Source organism: Vombatus ursinus, unplaced genomic scaffold, assembly GCF_900497805.2.
Source record: "Vombatus ursinus unplaced genomic scaffold, bare-nosed wombat genome assembly UNPS02014832.1, whole genome shotgun sequence".
Lineage (NCBI taxonomy): Eukaryota > Metazoa > Chordata > Mammalia > Diprotodontia > Vombatidae > Vombatus > Vombatus ursinus.
In genome coordinates, this window is record NW_020954610.1 from 45,812,064 (window position 1) to 45,833,994 (window position 21,931).

Consider the following 21,931-nt stretch of genomic DNA (forward strand, 5'->3'; position numbering starts at 1 on the left):
AAACATCAACACTTTGGATGTATAAACTTTCTTGTGTTATTTCCCATTCTTTCGGAGATTCTTGTATTCTCACAGGTCATTTTGGGGATAAAAAGACACTTCAAAAAGGGTAAGGCACTCTGAAAATTAAAGGTATTCCAGTAACTCTCATTATCCTCGTCAATGAATGGCAAAACCAAAACTAAGAGAGGCTAAGTGACTGGCCTCAAATCACTCATCAAGTCTGAAGTGAAGCCAAGCAGGACTTTTTCCAACATGGAAAGTATCTCTTATATTCCTAGGACTCTAAATAGACAGACAGATAGACATAGATATACATACATATAAATGTCTATACATGTATATAATATATAAACACATATATATATACACACACACACTTTAAGAAAATATACTTTAAAAGGAAGTCAATCAATAGGCATTTATTAGGGCTTCCTATGTGCTTGGTACTGAGTTAAACACTGGAGTTGTACAGATCGTAATTCTGTATTTGCAGATTATAGTCCCCCATTTTACAGTGTACATTTAGAGGTCTATGAATCCCACACAGTCACGACTTCTTAGCTAATTCAGTCATCCTTTCCTTTCAGTAAAGGATAACCCGAACTTCACAGGTATGGGTCAGTGGTTGTTAAAATGTAAAACAGCCCTATTGTCACAGATTAAGCTAATTAAAGGATTATCCTTATACCAGAACTACCAACAGGACCTAATTAAGGAATTTACTAATTGCTTTTTCCAGCCAATTGCTCAAATTCAGTTCTTAAACCTGACATAAATGCCTATTGTTCATTTTACCCAAACTCTCCTCCCTAACTCCTATGCAGCCCAAGCCAAAAGAACTTTGAGTGACCTAGAGATAGAGGTCTAGGCTGTGTCCCCAATTCCGTTAAGGCCTTCCATGTAATCTTGGGCTTACTAGGGCCTACTAAATCAGATCTAGGCAAATTATAACAACAGCATTGTTCTGAATCTTCCTCATTTCTCTATCTCCTACACCCCCTTTTCCCTCAACCAATGGCTATTTCTCCCCTCAAAGCACTGGGTTATAAGACAATCAAAATTCAAGAGGTAGAGGTTTCCAACTTCTATAATGACTAACCCATCTCTCCAGGACATAAACACCACTCCCAATCCCACCTCCCCAACCCAAGTCATTCAGACTGGCTAAAAGCTGTAACTTGGAACTAACTGTTCCTGACCTAGACATTCAGAAGGCCCAAATGGAAGGCATGCAATGGCTTGTTCAGAAGCTTTATTTGAAGGAAAAAGGAAATGGGGAAGATCCATTAATAAAATGACCAGATCATTCACCCTCATTAAATTACACTCTAGTCCTTCAACAGATTTTAACCTATGACATGGCTTTTCCTCTTATCCAGAAATAATTTTATTAATGATCTTGGGGAAGGGGATTTCTCAAAAGGCTTTAGTTAATCCAACCTAATTATAACCACCAGGTCACCGCCTTCTTCCCCTCCCCCACCAAATGCTTTCCACCTGGACCAACCCCTCCCTCCCAATTTTAAGAAACTGTAAAAGGATACAAGAAGTAGAAATTTCACAAACCCATATTTCTTTAAAAAAAAATAAAGAATAATAATCAGTAAAGATGGTATAATGGGGGAAAGCATTGGCTTCAGTCAGGAAACCTGAAAGAATCTGGGATGTGTCACTTAGTACTTGTAGGACCTTCAGTTTCCTCATCTGTAAAATGATGGAAGTTGGACTAGATCAGGGATTCTTAACCTGGGGTCTAAACTATTTTGATAACTGTATTTCAATATTATCAATTTGCTTTATAATCTTATATATTTTATTTTCTGCATTTTAAGACATTACTCTGACCAGACTGCCACAGCACAGTGGATGATCTCTAGGAAGCCTTCCAGTTCTTCTGAGCACTTAAAAATCAAATATTTTCTATTTTGTTTCTTTCTTTATTTTTTTTTAAAAGTCATGAGAGCCAAATGCAGGCAGAGGTCCACAATCAACAGAAACCTGAGGGTTGGAAATCCTTTAGAGTGGAATTTGTTCAATTGGGTGGAAACCCCCACCCACCACCAGCCATCACCATAATGACCACACCCACACACTACCCCAACAAGATCAACACATGCAAGGAACCAGACTAACTAATACCTTGTTCTCAATTATGCAAGACTGTCATTTGTTTTAAATGCTCCTGATAACACTGTCTGGACAATGAGAGGCAGCAGAATTTACAAAATTAAAGGTATAACCTGTTGGACCCAAAAGTGAGTTCAGTTAAGAAGCAACCCCCAAAGGAAATGTTCTTATATCTCTGCAAAGTCACTGGGATTGCTCAATCAACAATATTTACTATAGGAAAAACAAAAAACCGAAATTTAGCCTAAGGGCTAAGGAGACACTGAATCACAATGGGGCTAGAATTTTGTGACAAGCTGTCAAGTGACAGCTACTTGAATGTAAAATTTTCATCTGCAGCTCTGAGCCAAGAGGAGGGGAAGAGAATTAGCTGACAAAATGCGACAGATTCAAACACACATTAATTAGCTAGAATGGAACACTCATTGTATTTAGAGTTGGGAGATCTGGGTCTAACCTCTAGGGTACTTCCATGTCTTATTCTGTATTATAATTTACCGCATGTGCCTTCCCCTAGCCTCATTAGACTCCTAAATTCCACAAAAGCTAAAATCGTTCTGTATTAGTCATTCACTACCACAGAACATACTGTACACAGAGGGCACTTATTTAATGTTTATTGAATAGCCTGGGTTCTCTGTGACTTGCTAGTTCTAGGTAAGTCACATATTTCCTCTCTATAAAGTGAGAGGGTAGGATTAGGGGGTTCCACTAATTCACCCCAAAAAGGCAGTACCATTTTTCTCGCAATATGGTGCTACTAGACAAGCATTTTCAAATACATTAGCCCTGAAAGGTGAGGGTCGGAGTATCATTTTTTAATTAATTTTTTTCAGTTACCAAGCATTTATTTTCTCTCTCTACTACCTCAACTCCCCTACCACACCCCAATGAGAAAGGAAAAAAGGGAACTAAGTAAGACAAGTAATTATTAGCTTTAGTTTACAGAAAAGGAAACTGACGCCAAAAGTGACTATGGGAATTGCCTGCCCAAAAGCTCGTAAGTGGCCTTGGTGGGCCAGAACTCATATCTGCTGACTGTCCAATGCCCTTTCCACTATACTGCTTTAGATGAGGAGAAACAGGACCTAACACAAGATATCAAGGGTTCCTTGAGGAAGATAAGAAGACAGACAAGGGAAGTTTAAAAGGTCTGAAAAGCACTTTACAAATACGACCTCATTTGAGCCTCAACATGGAAAGTAGGTGCTATTTATTATCCCCATTTTACAGATGAGGAGACTGAGGCAGAGAGGTTATTTGACTTGTTCAGGGTTTCACAGCTAGGAAGCAAGTGTCTGAGACGGTATTTGAACTCAGGTTTTCCTGACCTCAGGTCCAGCCCTCTTATCCTCTTTCAACATCCATCGGGTCCATTAAGTAGCACTGGTCCAAATTCCCCTACAAAACAGTGAGTTCCTTCCCTTTGATCCTAGATTGCAACCAGTCAACAGAATTCAGAGTTCATGCACAGGGACCCTTAAATTGAATTTAAACTTCATAATTCTCCAACCATTCTCACAAAAGTCTGATTAAAGTGAAGTATCTATGATCAAAAATTTTAAAAAAAAAACAAAACATTTTATTCTGAATCCACTTGGGGAGGAGGGTGTGAAAAATAAAAATAAATTTGTAGATCTTGGTCAGGAAAATGGGTTTATATGTCACAACAATTCCAAAGTATTCTGATATAAACTGTTATCCATCTCCAGATAGAGAAATGATGAACTCTGAGTGCACATTGAAACATTTTTCTTTCTTTTTTTTTCCCCTGCAACATGGTTAATGTGAAAATGTTTTGCATGGCTTCATATGTATAATGGATATTGTATTTCCTGCCTTTTCAATGGGTGGGGGAGGAGTAGAGGCAGGAAGAGAATCTGGAACTGAAAATAATTTTTTTAAATGGGTTTATGTGGACTGACATAATAGCTAGCATTTCTATAGTTCTTTAAAGTTTGTGAAGTGCTTTACAATTATTTTCTCATTTGATCCTTCAAACAACCCTGGGAGGTAGGTGCTATTATTATCCCCATCTTACAGATGAGGAAACTGAGGCAGGCAGAGGTTAAGTGACTTGCCCAGGGTCACACAGTTAGTCAGGATCTGAGGCAAGATTTGAACTCACTTCATAAGGAAAAGATATCATTATGGGAAAGCTGCAACAAATCACTTCACTCTTAGGAGTTTTATCTCAATTGCTATATAAATATATTATTCTTCCCAGATTAAGAACCTGGCAGATGACCTCAAAACAGCCAATTAAAATTAGGCTTTCCAAGTCATCAAAAAGGGCTATCAGAACCAGTTAGGGAAGGTAAAGAAAGAGGAGGAGGAGGAGGAGGAGGAAGAGTCTTAGCCCACACCCCATGAACAGTTCACCTCCCTTTACCACAAGCAACAGCTGCTTGTAGCTGGAAGTGAAGACTTGTTGAGTCCACTGGGGATGAGCGAGCACCTTGCAACGCTGGTCTATGAGTCAATACGTGGGCGGGAAAGGACCCCAGGCAACCATGCCACTTTCATTTTTCCTGTGAGGATGGGTTGTTTCCTGTCGGGAAGGGTTACACTTCTACCAAGGCTTCTCAGGCCTTCATTCTCACCATCAGGCCATTTTGCAAAGACTTAATATTTATTTTGCCAAATGCTTGAGGGAAGTTTTTATATGCTGGGGTTTTATGAGCTATTACGATCAGTAATGAAGGGGGTCTCAGGAAGCATGAAAGCATACTGAAAATTCAATGCTCCCTCCTGAGCCAACCCACAGATTATATTATACACTTGTGAATACTTCAGTCAGACAGGTAGATTTACAGTGTGTCCATCCCTCTGCCTCCAAATCTGCCTCCATCTAAGTCAGTGATACAGTTCTACAGGGCTGGAACCACATTTGCAGTCATGCCTGCAAAAACAAAAAAATATAAAGAAAGAAAGAGGGCTGGACCTGGGATTTAATTGGCAGAGGAAATTTCCAGGCAAGGAAATTCCCTCTACTGATATGTCTCAGACACTGACTCAAACCCAGGTCTTCTGGTTTCATGACTACTCGAAGAGCTACAGGACCCAACCACATAGACTCATTCAGATAAGAGCTGAAAGGGCCCTTGGAAGTTAACTCATTTTAGAGACTAGAAAACTGTGGACCAAAAATGTACTTATCAGAGGTCACACAGGTAGACTAGCCAAGTGGATCTGAAGCCAGGTCATCTAACAACCTATCGATCATTCTTTCCACAGTCAATAAGAAGTTTGGAAACACAGGTCAGTGCCTATAGGAGACTCGGGGCTCCCCAAAAAAGGAAATTCCTGGCTACCTAGAGGCCCATTTACAGTAGAATGTAAGCTACTTGAGGGACTAGTTGTCTTTTAATCCTTATACCCTAGCACCTAACACTGTGCCAGGCCCAGAACAGGAATTTAATAAGTACTGCTGTACTGGATTGGATTACATTAATATCCCTCATTGGCCTACAATAGGGATTCTTAACCTTTTCTGTGTCATGGACCCCTCTGGCAATCTGACCTATAGATCCCTTTTTAGAATAATAATATCTTTATTTTTTTTATTTTTGGTAAGGCAATCAGGGTTAAATGACTTGCCCAGGGTCACACAGCTAGTAAGTGTCAAGTGTCTGAGGCCAGATTTGAACTCAGGTCCTCCTGACTCCAAGGCCAAAGCTCTATCCACTGAATAATATCTTTAAATGCATAAAATAAAATACATAGGATTACCAAGTAAATCAATTCTATTGAAATACTGTTATCAAAAAAATTTTTAACACACATATAAGTTCATACAGTCCAGGTTAAGAACCCCTTTGGAAGAAAAAAATGGAACCTAAGTGGTAAAGGAATGTTCATCAACCATTTACTGTCATCATGTAAGACCTCAACCATCCGAAACCATCTCAACCACCAAGAACTGAGGAAATATGGAAGAAAAGTGTTTAAGGTCTCTTGGGATGGAAATACCAAACTTAATCTCTTATCTACCAGAAAAATAAATGGAAGCGACCTTTTTCAAGAGAAGCTTGACCAACTATGTAGTTAACTATGGTTTGGAGTGTCAGTCCACAAGGCCTAGAAAAAACAACCAGAGGAGGTGGAAAGGATATAGAAAAAGGAAAGACAAAGAAAGAAACGGGGGGGGGGGGGGGGGGTAGCTAGGTGCCGCAGTGGATAGAGCTCGGGCCTTGGAGTCAGGGAGACCTGAGTTCAAATTTGGTCTCAGACACAACACTTACTAGCTGTGCGACCCTGGGCAAGTCACTTAATCCTGATTGCCTCACCAAAAAGCCAAAAAAAAGAAGAAAGAAATAAGGTAAATTGTTTAAGAGATCTGAAATCCAACAAGTCAAATTGTTTAAAATAACTTCATGCCAATGTATTCCAAGGAAAACATCTATTCTTCCAGAACAAGAAAGCTAAGAGAGCAGAAAAATTTCATTGTATAAGTTCCAATCTTGAGAGGTTACACCTTATTAGAAATTTCTTAACCCTCTCTGTGGTTTTCATTGCCACTTCAATGGTAATAATACCCCACTTAAGCCAGGTTCTAAAGCTCTTAACTTGATCATTCAAGAAGTTTATTGACTTAACCAAAATCAAGAATGGAGACAGACTATGGAAAAACTTGTTTAGAACTTCATAAGCTTCATGCCTTCGTTCATTGGGCCATGTTTCTCCTCCTCTTCCTTTCTTCATTTTAGACTCACCCAAAAGTGGGGAAAATCAGAGTAGATTAAGAACATGGTTACTTTCCTTCAACTTAAAAAAAAAAAAAGAAAAAGTTGTGGTACAGTGAAAAAGACTAGTGGATTTGAGTCAAAAGACTCAGGTTCAAATCCTGAGTTTTGCCACTTACTTATATAACCTTGGGTAGGTCATTACTCTGGGCCTCAGTTTCCTCATTTGCAAAATGAGGATGGACTACTTGACTTCTGAGGTCCCTTCTGGTTTTAAATCTATGATCCTATGATCCATAGAAAGGATTCAGATTTTATGAGTTAACAGAACTCAATCAGCCACTACTGCTATTGCTTAAGTGTCAATGAGCAAGTCATTTAATCTTGAGGAGCCTCAGTTTCCTCATCTGTAAAATGTAAAATACCTCCTAGGGTTGTTGTACTGTTGTTGTTATTGTTAGGGCAAACAGATGAACCACCAGGCCTGGAATCAGGAAAACCTGAATTTAAATCTGGCCTCAGGCACTTACTAGCTGTGTGACCCTGCAAAGTCCAGTAATTCTATTTGCCTTGATTTCCTCATCTATAAAATGAGCTGGTGAAGGAAATGGCAAAGCACTCCAGTATCTTTGCCAAGAAAACCCCAAATGGGGTGACAATGAGTTGAACACACCTGAAACAACAAAAATTATTCCTAATAATGTGTATACATTTTATATACATTTAGGCACATTATTAGTCTTTTTCTGATGCCTACTGCAGGTCTATGGTCAGTTGGCTAAAGGGAAGTCATTATAACAGATGTGATCTACCTAGAGGCCAGGAAATTTCTCTGTTCCATCACAACAATAAGACATCTAAGCCCAGCCAACACCCTCCAGGACCTAGACAACTGTCTCACAAATGGGAGGCCTTTGTCATGAGTACTGATGGCTCAATGCAACCTATCCCCATCACCAGGAAAAAATAAACCAAGAGTAAGTCTACGTAACTCCAATTACACCATCTTCCCATAGAAAGGGCAGCATATGATCAGACTAGGGCCATAATAGTGCTTGGATGTTATTTACAATGAAGGTTTTATATATATCCAGGGAGTCCTCTGTTCTCATGCAACTGTCTATGGTGTTATTAATGCCTTCTTTCCTTCTTCCCTATCCACTCATTCATTAGGGCATATTAGAAAAATAGAGTGACATGGTCTGGTTTGCCATGATTCTCTTAGCAGGCAAGAAAGGAAGCCCCTCCAGAGTTAGAAACTGAGGAAGAGGCCATTTGGTGACTATTACTTAACTGGCTAGAAAGGTATGGCAGAAAACTTTAGGAAGGCACAAACTACAATTGGCAGACTTAGATTTTTGCTGGATGAGTTTTCCCAAATTAAGGCAACCGTAAGACCGATCACATAACAATTTTCAAGGGAAAAACATTAGTGAACAGCAGCCTTTTCCTAGAAATATGTAGTCTCCTAAGGATCATTTGCTGATTTTCCATGAAGTTAGGAAAACAAACTTCCATCATTTCAAGGTAACTAGCAATCTGACAACTCCAAATGAATTCTTTTTTTTTCCTTCTAGACATTGGGGTTAAGTGACTTGCCCAGGGTCACACAGCTAGTGAGTGTTAAGTGTCTGAGGTCGAATTTAAACTCAGGTCCTCCTGACTCCAGGGCCAGTGTTCTACCCACTTCACCACCTAGCTGCTTCCTCCAAATGAATTCCTACAGACTCTATATGCCACGAATACTAAGATGACAAATGGAAGAAAAAGCCTCACCCTTTCTCCTCAACTCCCACCAAAGCACGGACACTGGTAGTAATTGTCAGGCATTTATACATGACTTTCAGGTCTACAAAAGGCTTTATAAACATTGTCTCACTTGATCCTCACAACCACAATTGTGAGGTTAGAAAGTACTGCCATGAATAGCTGACTTTTACAGATAAGAAAACAGGCTCAGAGAGGTTGGTTACCTTGCTAATAAAGTGCCTGAGACAGGACTTGAACTAAGATCTCTCCTATCTCCAAGTTTTACACACTTTCCACTACAACATCCTGACTACTACAGCTGGCCTTTGTAGAGGAAGGGAGGGGGAGGGAATAAGCATTTATATAGCCATTACTATGTGCCAGGCACTGCGCTACGTGTCTTGTACAAATATTATCTCATTTGGTCATTGCAGACTTTTGTTGCTAAATCTCTCCTAAGCTTTGACTCTAAAGAATCTTAAGTATTTCCAGACTACACTAAATATCATATTCCAGTAAACTGAAAACAGGGCAAGTGGCTCATTACGGTTCTGCCACACTGAGCTGGCACCTCTAGTACTACTGAGGCAATTGTGGGGGGATTACCCAAAAACCTTGAATGCAGTTTATGATGCAGAGAAGCAAGAAAAACAATGAAAAGAATGCATTTAGGGTACTGGACTTCCTATTACCCACTTCTGGATTACAAGGAATTTCTTCCCCTCCCCTTAACAATTACCTCATTAAAGACCCCACACTGTTTCCAGCCGAGTTGTGATCAGAGTACTTACACTGTATCCAAGGTTTTGTTAAGTCTAACTCCCTACCTCAAGATAAAGGAGGAAACAATGCTTGCCATGGTGAAAGTAACCCTAAACTAAGGAAAGGTAAACAATCTGAGAGTTAACAGGAATCAGTATCCTCGAAGTATCGGAATACCTTAGTCTCAGGCCTACTACTCCTGCTGATGCATTCTCAAAGACCTCATGCACAAAACTAACTACAGGATTCATTTTTCACTATTATAGTGTGTTTTGTTTTTTTGTTTTGTTTTGTTTTTTACTTCCCTGGCTACTGAGCCCAGAGCATTATCAGTGGGAGAACTCCACCTCCTGCCTAGTGGTCCCTTCTAGTGGTTTCCCTCAGTGGCACAATGAGAGGCCAGAGCACAGCCAGAGCACAGCCAGAGCACAGCCAGAGCACAGCCAGAGCACAGCCAGAGCACAGCCAGAGCACAGCCAGAGCACAGCCAGAGCACAGCCAGAGCACAGCCAGAGCACAGCCATGCTTTGTGATTTCCAATGGGGGCCGAACAATAAATTCACTCCCTGACTTCGAGGGAGGAGTCAGGAATCAACCCCAAACTTTCCACAAAATCCCCCAAGTGCACTTATTTGCATGGAGCCACAAGAAAGAAAAGTACCTCTGAGGGTCTAATGAAATGCCCCCAATACCACTCACTCAGATGAAAGAAAGCAGCTAGTCCAGCCAGGGAGACCCAGGCCAACTGAAGAGATGTCTCTAGACAACTTCCCATATCCAAGGAACCTAGAGTCTCTTCACCCACCCCTCACAGTCTCAAGGCTCAGCCACGCATATACTCCCCAGGGAGCCTGCTTACTGAAGTCATGCAGCTGAGACACTGAAGTTCTCCTGTACACTTCACTCCACCGAGGGTCCCACGGGAGAGGGGAAGCGGGGTGTGCGAGCAGGGGGGAGGTGGTGAGGGGCGGATGGGGGAAGACAGTGCCCAGCTGCGTTCACTTCTTAAGCAGATGCTCCACCTCCCTGCACCCATTCCTCCTACGGCTCCAAATCCGACCCAAACAGATTCCCACCCACCCCTAACCATCGGAAAAGGGAGCACCAACTCTCTGCCAGCCCCTGGGCTGGGGACCGGAGGAGAGCAGGGCACAGCCTCCAGCCCCAAACCTGGAGCAGCGGCGGGAGGCAAGCTTGAGGGCGCCCCCAGAGCGTGCCGGGCATGCTGCCGCGGCCGTCCCCCTCCCCCCAGGTTCCGAAGCCGCAGTCTAGGTGGCTCCGGGGGGGGGCAGACCAGTAGGTCCTCGCTCCCCCTCCCGCGGACTCGGGGCTCGCCCAGTGGGGTGTCCAGGGTCCCGGTCGGGCAGCCCTGGGCCGGCCCTGCCCTCCCCAGCTCGGGAGCGGCCTTTCCCCAGCCCCGTGCGTTATCTACCCAGAGCGGGTCGGAGCCGTCTGCGCTGCAGAAACGAGGGAACGCCATGTGGCCAGGCCCGGCCGGGCCGGCGGCAGGACGGATGGACTGGCGGGCGGGCGGCCGGCGGCAGCGGCGAGTGCGGAGGCTGGAGGCGGCGGGGGCTGCTCCGTGAGGCCGGGAGAGAAGAAAGCCGGGAGGAGGCGGGGGCCGCGAAGGAGGAGAAGGCGGTGGCCGCAGCGGCCGAGAGGGAGCCCGGGGAGCCGCAACGCCGCCTGGTTGGCCCGCACGTCACCGGGATGGGGCCCGGCTCCGCCCATTCGTTCGCGCTCACCTAAGGGCAGAGCTTGGGTGGGGGGTGGGGGCAGAGGCTGGGGAGGGAAACTGAGGAACGCGGGGGCGCGGGGGAGGCGCTGTGCTTTCCATTCCCAGGCTGCCCAAAATGCCCTCCTCCCGAGCTCGCGCCCTGGTCACTCTGTCAAGCAGGCAACCGACAAACATTTAGTAAACATTCATCGTGTTCAGGTGCTGGGGATACAAAGAAAACACACACACACACACACACACACACACACACACACACACACGCGCGCGCGCACACACACACACACACACTCCACTAGTCCCTGCCTTCAAGGAGCGTACATGCTAATGGAAGAAGACACCTCGGAGATAGCTAGGGTCAATCAACCAATCAATAAACATTAAGCCACCTACTATGTGCTAGACACTATGCTAAGCGCTGGGGATAGAAAAAGAAGTTGTCTGCCCTCAAGGAGCTTACAATTCTAAAGGGGGAAGACAATAATAATAACCATTACAATAATAATAATGTATAAGTATCATTATATAGCGCCTACTATGTGCCTGGCACTGTGATAAGCACTGGGGATAGAAAAAGAGGCTTAAAAAAAGTCCCTGTTGTTATAAGGAGCTTACAATCTAAAGGGGGACATTATAATAACAACAACAACAATAATAACAGTAACATTTATATAGTGCTTACTAAGTGCCAGGTACTGTGCTAAGCTCTAGAGATACAGAAAGAGGCAAAAGACAATATATGACTTCAAAGAGCTCACAAGTCTAAAAATGGAGACAATAAGGCAACAACTATATACAAATTGAATAAAGGGTCTGTGAACTTGTGGTTTTTAAAAATATTTTGATAACTATCTCAGTATGATTGGTTGCCTTTGTCAATCAGTCATAAATATTAAGCACCTACTATGTGTCAGGCAATGAGCTTATCACTGGGGAAACAAAGGCAAAAGACAATTTCTGCTCTGGAAGAGCTCACATCCTCAGTATTTTATTTTATGCATTTAAAAATATTATTCTGAAAAGGGGTCTGTAGGCTTTGCCAGGCTGCCAGAAGTATCCATCACACACACACAGACACACACACTTAAGACCCCCTGATTATGTACATACTATATATATGCAGAAAAGATGGAATGCATTAACAAATGGAGGAGAACCCAGAAATGTCTCTTTCAAAAGTGCACTTTGAAGAAAGCCAGAGAAGCTCAAGATGTGGGGATGAAGGGGCAGATGAGTCTTAAACCAAGAGCAGAACAAAGTAGAAGTGGGTTCCCTTCATAGTCCTAGACCCCTGTCAATCGCCTAGTCTTCTTTCTTTCTTTCAGACAAAGAGCTCTCGAAATACCACTTCCTCTAAGAGGCCAAGTAAACCAATCAAGTATTATTAAACTATGTCAGGCTCTGTGCTAGGTGCTAGGAATACAAGTACAAAGAATGAGAAACAGTAAGCTTATCTTCCAATGGATTCCTTGCCTTCCTATCCCCTGTTTTTCTCCTTGATGTGATTTCAAAACAAAACCTGGACTAATGTAAGTGCAGATCTCCTCTATGTAGGATCAAATGGGGGAGGATGAGGGGTGTTCAGTGCATCACAGGAGGATAACTATTGATTGCCATTTAAATGCTTTTTGTCAATGACAGAGTGGTGATCATGACATTAAGTCTTGTAACAGCATGGGCTATTCTTGTTAAAGTTTGCTTTGATTTGTTTGCTAGTTCCCTAAGTTGTCCAAGAGCTATTGCTTCTCTCTTTTCCATGCACTTATAGCAACACCCCCTCTTCCCTCCCTCCCCATCTGAGGTTCTGGTAAGAAAAATAAATATCTTAATACCCTGTGTACACCAAGACATAGGCACCTGTCCGGCACCACACAGTACTGATACCAAAGCAGGACAATAGTAACTAAAAGGATTTGGATTTCCAGACAACCCATTTGCACTGTATATATCTTGTGTGAATATGTATTTCCATGTTGTCTGTCCTAGTAGACTGTTAGTTTCATAGGGGTAAGGACTCATTTTTTGTTTGGTTGGTTTTTGGTGGTTTTTTTGTAGTTTTTTTGGTTGGGTTTTTTTTGTTTGGTTTTTTTTTTTTTGTTTGGTTTGGTTCTGTTGGTTTTTTTTTTTTTGCGTTTCTTTGCATCTTCAGAGCTTAGCACAGGGTCTGGCATGGTGAAGGCTTAATAAATGCTTGTTGACTGATAATGTGATAAAAATCGGCTTTAGCAGACTTCGAATTTTGTAAATACTAGCCAATGGTACAAGAGATGCTAACAGAGGAGTAGACTGGAAGAGGAGAGCATAGGTCAGGGAAAGTTCCCAAAATCTCCTTCTACATCATATATCTTAGAAGTAAAAGAGCAAATTGAACATCAGATTGCTTCTTCCTAACGGAGAGATGAGAACAGACCCATTCCCCCTCAAAGGTTAGCTTTGCCAGAGAGGGATGGGGATGAGGAGAAGAGTAATTTGGTTATTATGAGGCCTGGATGTGGCAAGAGGTAACTAACTGAGTGGCTGTGAGGAGAGGTAGGGAGTGGATTATATATGGAGTAGAGATTATAATGAATGGTCAAAGGATATGAACAGGCAGTTTTCAGATGAAGAAATTAAAGCTATCTATAATTATATGAAAAAAAGTGCTCTAAATCAGTATTGATTAGAGAAATGCAAATTAAAATGACTCTGAGGTACCACATCACACCTATCAGATTGACTCACAACAAAACAGGTAAATGATAAATGTTGCAGAAGATGTGGGAAAATTGGAACACTAATGCATTGTTGGTGGAGTTGTGAAATGATCCAACCACTTTGGAGAGCAATTTGGAACCATGCCCAAAGGGCTATAAAAGTGTGCATACCTCTGGACAGACTTGTATGGACTGATGCTGAGTGAAGTAAGCAGAACCAGGAGAACGTTATACACTGTAATAGTCACGTTGTGCGATGACTAACTTTGATAGACTTAGCTCTTCTCAGCAATGCAAGGATCTAAGACATCTCCAAAAGTCTCATGATGGAAAATACCATACACATCCATGGAGTCTGAATGCAAATGGAATCATGCTATTTGCTCTGGTTTTTTTTTTTCTGTTTTGTTTTGTTTCTTCTTTCTTGTGGTTCCTCCTATTGGTTCTAATTCTTCTTTACATTTACATTTAGTCATGTTGTAAAGAAGAATTAGGACCAATAGAAATGACTAATGAGAAAATATATTTAATAGGAATGTATATGTAGAGGTTATAGCTGTGCACCATCTTGGGGAGGGGGGTGGGCAGGAAGGGGGAGAAAATTTAAAATTCAAAAGCTTATGGAAGTGAATGTTGAAAACTAAAAATCAATTAATAAAAACAAGTGCTATGGAAAAATTTATTTCTAGTGCCTTTTCTCTGTTGATTATTTCCAGTTTATCCTATATATAGATTGTTTGTACTTACTTTGTTTTTCATGTTGTCTCCTCCTTTAGACAGAGGTCTTTGAGGGCACGTACTATATTTTGCCTTTGTTCATATCCTGAGCACCTAGCACAGTGCTTGGTACATAGAAAGTACTTAATAAATATTTACTAACTACTGCATAAGTTACTGGGGACAACTTGGCTGGTTCTTGGATGCCACACAAACAGTTCATTGCCAGGCCCATAATTTGAATGATCTCCAGGTAGATCCTTCAAAAACTCAAGATCACCTCCATACCATGATGAGGCATGAGAAGGACTTCAAGATACAAAATAAAGTAAAATACACCATCCTAACCTTCAAAAAGCTAATGAATTAGCTGGGAAGACACAACCTAGATCAAATAGAAAAAAATCAAGTGCTAAACCCCATAGTTTTGACTGTATCAGAATAATTGCCCAATGGAGAAGAGTAGAGACATTTAATGTACTTTTCAGATCTAAATATATGATCTAAGTACCCTGTAAAACCTTTGAAAGCAGCAAACAGCATTTTTTAAATTTGCCAACCTGATCAAGATTATTTAAAACAGAAATCTGGAAAGATTATTTAAAAATGGAAAACTAGATGTAATAGAGGACAAAACAGAAATGACATAGAACAATCATAGAGGAGGTACCCAGTAATTCACAGAAGCAAAACAACAGAGAAGAAGGTATCTTTATAATATTAATGGACTCAAATGTCCATGGGTAACAAACTTGAAATTTTTAACACAAGAAAACTAATCTCATAGTTGGTATTGACATTTGATGGAAAAATATTCATTACTGAAATATAGTACTGAAAGGGTATTTTTTTTTAAGACAAACATCTATTAGAAGGAGCAACACTGTATGTCAAATAGGTATATACTTGTTTGGTTTTAGTTTTGGTTTTCTTTTTAATTAATTTTTTTTTCAAAGATCCACTTCTTTCCCTCCCGATTTTCCCATTCCTACAGAGAAAGCAAGAAAAACAAAATTCCATTACAAACATGTAGTGTCAAGCAAAATAAATTCCTGAATTAGCCACATAAAAATATGAAAAAAGTCTCAATCTGCTTAATAATAAAATGTTTATATAGTGCTTACTATGTGCCAGGTACTGTGCTAAACTCTGGAGATACAAAAAGAAGCAAAAAATATCTGACTTCAAAGAACTCACAAGTCTAGAGATAGAGACAATAAGCCAACAACTATGTACAAACAAACTGAATAAATGGTGTATGAACTTGTGGTTTTTAATAGTTGATAACTATTTCAGTATGATTGGTTACCTTTGTCAATCAGTCAATAAATATTAAGCATCTACTGTGTCAGGCAATAAGCTTAACACTGGGGAAACAAAGAAAGTCAAAAGACAGTTTCTGCTCTGGAAGAGCTCACATCCTATGTATTTTATTTTATGCGTTTAAAAACATTATTCTGAGAAAGGGTCCATCACACATACACACACACACACATACACACACACACACACACACACACACACATACACACATACCTTACACTTAAGGCCCCCGATCTATGTACATACTGTATATATATGCAGAAAAGATGGAATGCATTAACAAATGGAGGGGAACCCAGAAATGTTTCCTTCAGAAGTAGACTTTGAAGAAAGCCAGGGAGGGAGCCAAGATGGTGGAGTAAAAGCAGTGACTTGCTTGAGCTCTCCCCCCAAACCCCTCCAAATACTTGTGAAAAATGGCTCTAAACAAATTCTAAAGCAGAAGAACCCACAAAAAGACAGAGCGAAACAAATTTCCAGACCAAGACAACCTGGATGGTTAATTTGAAAGGTACATCGCATCTGGCTGGGAGAGGAGCGCAGACCTCAGCGAACCTGCAGCAGGCCTCAGGGGACTGAATCTCTGGCAGCTGTGGTGGTTTCCAGACTTCTCAACCCATGAACACTAAAGACAGCTTAGAAGGGCAGTAGGAAAAGTCTGTGTCTGCGGTGGTGAGAGAGAAACTCGGTGGGGTCCCAGCACCATTCCCTGAGCGTGGCCCCAGGCGGTGGCTGCCTCTTGAGCTTCTGGCCCACAGACTGAGGGGGAATCAAGTGGCTGATCAGAGCGGGATTGCAGGAATCTCTCTGCTGGTGCAGGATTTTCTTGCTTTGCCCATGCTTGAATCTGAGTCACAGTTCTGGATGGTGGTCCTGAGGAGAGAAGGAGCGCTGGAGTGGTGGAGTTTTTAGTGGCAGTGGAGAGGGAATCCTCCTCACAGTTCCAAGGCAGAAAAGAGTGCTTGTGCTCACTCATAGACCAGAGCACAGGCCAGGAAAGGAGCAAACACCTCCCCCTTGATCATAGCACCTTGGAAGAACTGAAAATTTTCAGGTCTCTAGAAGTATCTCTGAAAACAGCTGCAGAAAACCCTCGAAGCTTGGGATAGTACACTCTCCACACTGGAAGCAGACTCCTACCTTAACAAAGAGTTTATAACTCAAGTAATTGGCTGGGATCATGAGCAAGCAGTGCAAAAAGAATCAAACCATAGAATCTTTCTTTCGTAACAAAGAAGATCAAAACATAAAACCAGAAGAAGACAACACACTAAAGCTCCTACATCCAAAGCCCCCAAGAAAAATATGAATTGGTCCCAGGCCATGGAAAAGCTCAAAAAGAATTTTGAGAAGAAAGTAAGAGAAATAAAGGAAAAACTGAGAGTGATACAAGAAAATCATGAAAAACAAGTCAACAGCTTGCTAAAGGAGACCCAAAAAGTACTGAAGAAGAAAGCCCAGGAAGCTCAAGAGGTAGGGATAAGGGGGCAGATCAGTCTTAAACCAAGGACAGAATAAAGCAAAAGTGGGCTTTGTGGTCCTAGATCCCTATTAATCCCTTAGTCTTCTTTCTTTCTTTCTTTCTTTCTTTCTTTCTTTCTTTCTTTCTTTCTTTCTTTCTTTCAGACTAAGAACTCTTAAAATACCACTTCCTCTGAAAGGCCAAGTAAACCAATCAAGTATTATTAAATACCTACACTGTGTCAGGCACTGTGCTAGGTGCTAGGAGTACAAGTACAAAGAATGACACACAGTGAGCTTATGTTCTAATGGATTCCTTGCCTCCCTATTCCCTCAATCTGCACTCTGAGTTCATCACCTGTCTGTCATCAGGTGGGTGACCTATTTCCTCATGAGTTCACTGGAATTGTGATTGGTCATTGTGTTGACCAGAGTTGCTAAGACTTATGAAGATAATTGTGTTTACACTATAGTTATTAATCCTTCTCCTGGTTCTGCTCATTTCCTTTTGCATCAGTGCACAAAAAGGCCTAAAGTTTGAGACAGTGCCTCTTTACCCCCGGGGTGAACAGAGCCCAACTTTAACATAAAGTTCAAAGTCAAGAAATAGGCTAGAAAAATGACCAAACAACAACAACAAAAAAAAAGAACCTGACCATAAAAAATTACTTTGGTGGCAGGGAAGATCAAAATACAAATTTAGAAGAAGACAACAGTGTAAAAACAGCTACAAGCAAAGCTTTAAAGGAAAAAACCATGTAAATTGGATACAAGTCCAACAAGAATTCCTGGAAGTGTTAAAGAAAAGCTGAATGGTAGAGGGGAAAATGGGAAATAAGAGTGATACAAGAAAATTATGAAAAGAGAATTAACATCTGGGTAAATAAAATAGGCACAAAAAATACTGAACAAATAACATCTTAAAAACAGAACTGGACAAATGGTAAATGAGGTACAAAGATTCAATGAAGAAAAATATTCCTTAAAAAAAAATTGACCAAATGGAAAAAGTGGTAGAAAAGCTCACTGAAGAAAATAATTCCTTAAAAAATGGAATTGGGGAGGCAGCTAGGTGGTCCAGTGGATAGAGTCAGGAAAACCTGAGTTCAAATCCAGCCTCAGACACATAACACTCACTAGCTGTGTGACTGGGCAAGTCACTTAACCCCAATTGCCTCACAAAAAAAACAACAACATATATATATATAAAATTGGGCAACTGAAAGGTAATGACTCCATGAGACTTCAAGAAACAATAAAACAAAGTCAAAAGGATGAAAAAAAAAGTGTGAACTATATCATCAGAAAAACAAATAACCTGGAAAATAGATTGAGGAGAGGTCATTTAAGAATTATTAGACTACCTGAAAACCATGATACAAAAAAGAGCCTAGATATCATATTTCAAGAAATTATGAAGGTAAATTACTTCAATATCTTAGATCAAGAGGGTAAAATAGAAATCTAAAGAATCCACCGATCACCTCCTAAAAGAGATCCCAAAATGAAAACCCCAGGAGTATTATATCCAAATTCCAGAGCTCTTAGGTCAGGGAGAAAATATTGTAAGCAGCCAGAAAAAAACCACTCAAATATCATGGAACCACAGTCAGGATCACACAAGATTTAGCAGCTTCCACATTTAAAGGAGAGTAGGACTTGAAATATGTTGTTCCCAAAGGTAAAGGAGCTAGGATTACAATCAAGAATAATCTACCCAGCAAAACTGAGTATAATCCTTCAGGGAAAAAATAGACATTCAATGAAAGGAAGGCATTTCAAGCAATACTAATGAAAAGACCAGAGCTGAATGGAAAATTTGATATTCAAACCCAAGACTCAAGAGAAGCATAAAAAGGTAACTTTGAAAGAATAATCATAAGAGACTCAATAAGGTTAAACTGTTTATATTCCTATAAGAGAAGATGATACATGTAACTCCTAAGAACTTTATCCTTATTAGAGCTATTACAAGGACTCTATAGTCAGAGGGCACAATATTCTATTATATTGGGATGATCTAAAAAAAAAAAGATGGGTGAGAAAGAGGGATGCATGGGAGAAGGGGGAAGGGAGAAAATTATCTCACGTAAAAAAGGCATTAAAGGAAGAACTTTTATAGTGGGGGGGAAAATGGAGGAGGGCAATGTTTAAACCTCACTCTCATCAGAATTGTTTCAAAGAGGGAAGAATATATATCCACACTCAATTGGGTATAAAAATCTATCTTACCCAAGAGAGAAGGAGAAAGGGTGAGGGCGTAGAATAAAAAGGGAGGGTGGACCAAAGGAGGCAGTGGTCAGAAGCAAAACAGACTTTTGAGGAGGAACAGAGTAGAAATTCATAGAGAAGGATAAACATAAGAAAATAAAATAGAGGGAGATACACAATTACTTCTCATAACTGTGACTGTGAATGAGATGAACTCACCCATAAAACAGAAGTAGATAGCAGAATGGATTAGAAACCAGAATTCAACAATATGTTGTTTACAAGAAACACACCTGAAACTGACACTCATGGAGTTAAAATAAAGGGCTGGAGCAGAATTTATTATGCTTCAGCTGAAGTAAAAAAAAAAAAGGCAGGAGTAGCAACCATGATCTCAGACAAAACAAAAGCAAAAATAGGCCTAATTAAAAGAGATAAACAGGGAAACTACATTTTGCTAAATGGTGCTATAGACAATGAAGTAATATCAAAAAATTTTACTGTAAGTTTCTCTGATAAAGGCCTCATTTCTACTTGGTCTGTATCCCAAAGAGATCAAAGAAAAAGAAAAAGGACGTATAAGTACAGCAATATTTATAGCAGTTCTTTTTTGTGGTGGCAAAGAACTTGAAACTGAGGAATGCCCATCATCTGGGTCACAGCTGAACAAGTGCTATATGACCATGATGGAATACTATTATATAAAAAATGATGAGGGGGATGGTTTTAGAAAAACCTGGGAAGACCTATATGAATTGATGCAGAGCAAAGTATGCAGAACCAGGAAATCACTGTACAGCACACTGTACAGATCACACTAAAACAGTATATTGTAATGATGATCAGCTGTGAAAAACAGTTACTCTGATCAATGATCCAAGACAATTCCAAAGGACTCATGATGAGTCAGAGAGATAGAGAAAGAGAGAGAGAGGGCCGATGAACTATGAGTACAAATTGAAGTCTAATTTTTTCACTTTATTTTTCTTGATTTTTTTTTTTTTTGCAACATGGCTAATATGGAAAAGTTTTGTATGATTTCACATGTATAACTGATATATTGCTTGCCTTGTCAATGGGGAGGGAAGGAGGTGGAGGAAGAGAGAGAGTTTGGAACTCAAAAAAAATTTGTAAAAGAATGTTAAAAATAAATATTTTTTTTAAAATGGCAGCAAACAACAAATTAGATCTCAAAAGTGATAAGAAAAAGTATCTATGTCATCTCTAAGTTCATAATAGCTCAGGAAAGTAATGCTGGGCATAGTTATATACCATATGTACATACGTGTGTGTGTGTGTGTGTGTGTGTGTGTGTGTGTGTTGGTGTGTGTGTAAAATATACCGTAGTTTCAGGAAAATAGATTTTAAAAATTCAGACTAATAATAGGTATGATCCCACAGTCAGAGACTCTTAAAAGGAAAATAATGAAAGAAGGGTATGATGGGAAGGGGAGGGACTCTCAGAAATGAAATCTTAATATAAAAGCAAATAATTCTGATAAAAGGGAAAAGCAGAAATCATATAAAGAAACGAATATAGCTGTACAGGGGGGTTTGTGATAAATTCAGATTTTAAACAGGAAGGAGTAAAAAAAAAAAAAACCACAAAAGAGTATCATGTACTTTTATAAGTCATGCCAGAAAGGTAGAAAAAATAAACTGAGCTTTGTGGAAATACTGACACCAAATAGAACTTTTTTTCTATTTTATTTTATTTATTTTTAAAATTAATATAATCACAATCATTTTTTTTCCTTTTCAAAATTGTGAAGAATGGAAAAAAATACCAAAAAACTGAAGGAAGGGTAGGGGTGAGAGAAGTCCCAATTTTCAGGCAGGGGGAAGAAGAAAACCCTAGAAACTACATAATAGTGTAATTAGCACAGATCTCTATAAAAGTTCTGAAATGAATTATTAAGCAGATGGTTCATGAGCACTTAGAAAAGTTGTCATTGATTACTAGATGCCAATATCACTAAGAACAAAATTCCGCTGAATTCTTATTCCAAAGCTTCATCATAAAAAAAAACAAAACCAAAGCTTCATCATGATATGGAGGTTACTCTGGATTCTTGAAGGCTAATGCTAACAGAATACATGCTATGCCAGGTTCTACCAAAATGGAAAGTCTGAAAGTATATGCTGAAGCGATTAGCCACGTGTATCTGTGACCTATAGACCAGCATAGCCAAGTACAGAGGGACTCATTACAATGGTATCCCTAGCATGATGGTTTTTGTTTTGTTTTGTTTTGTTTTTGATGACAGCAACCCTCAGAAACCAGCCACTAACTCTTAGAGGAATTTTAATCAGCATTAATGTAGGGAGTGCCCACACTGATGAACTCACAGTTCCTGGCAGGAGTGAAATAGGAACAAATATTTCAAAGTAAAAAAGGAACGACAACAACCAACCCAAAAGAACATGTCCATCTTTTAATATAATTGCTAAACTGGTAATTCTGT

General features: G+C 40.2%; 1 protein-coding gene across 4 annotated transcripts in view; it reads right to left on the reverse strand.

The window, feature by feature from the left end:
- ABCC1 (ATP binding cassette subfamily C member 1) overlaps positions 1-10,838 on the reverse strand; it is a 138,693-nt gene extending 127,855 nt beyond the window's left edge. For 2 of the 4 annotated variants that reach the window (XM_027839205.1, XM_027839203.1), the window contains exon 1: positions 10,759-10,832. In XM_027839205.1, the coding sequence (XP_027695006.1) occupies positions 10,759-10,806 (48 nt within the window). In that variant the 5' untranslated portion in view covers positions 10,807-10,832. Of the gene's footprint in view, positions 1-10,185; positions 10,308-10,758 lie in introns of those variants that run through there. The other 2 variants (XM_027839204.1, XM_027839206.1) reach the window with 2 other exon arrangements.
- Positions 10,839-21,931: the final 11,093 nt, after the last annotated feature.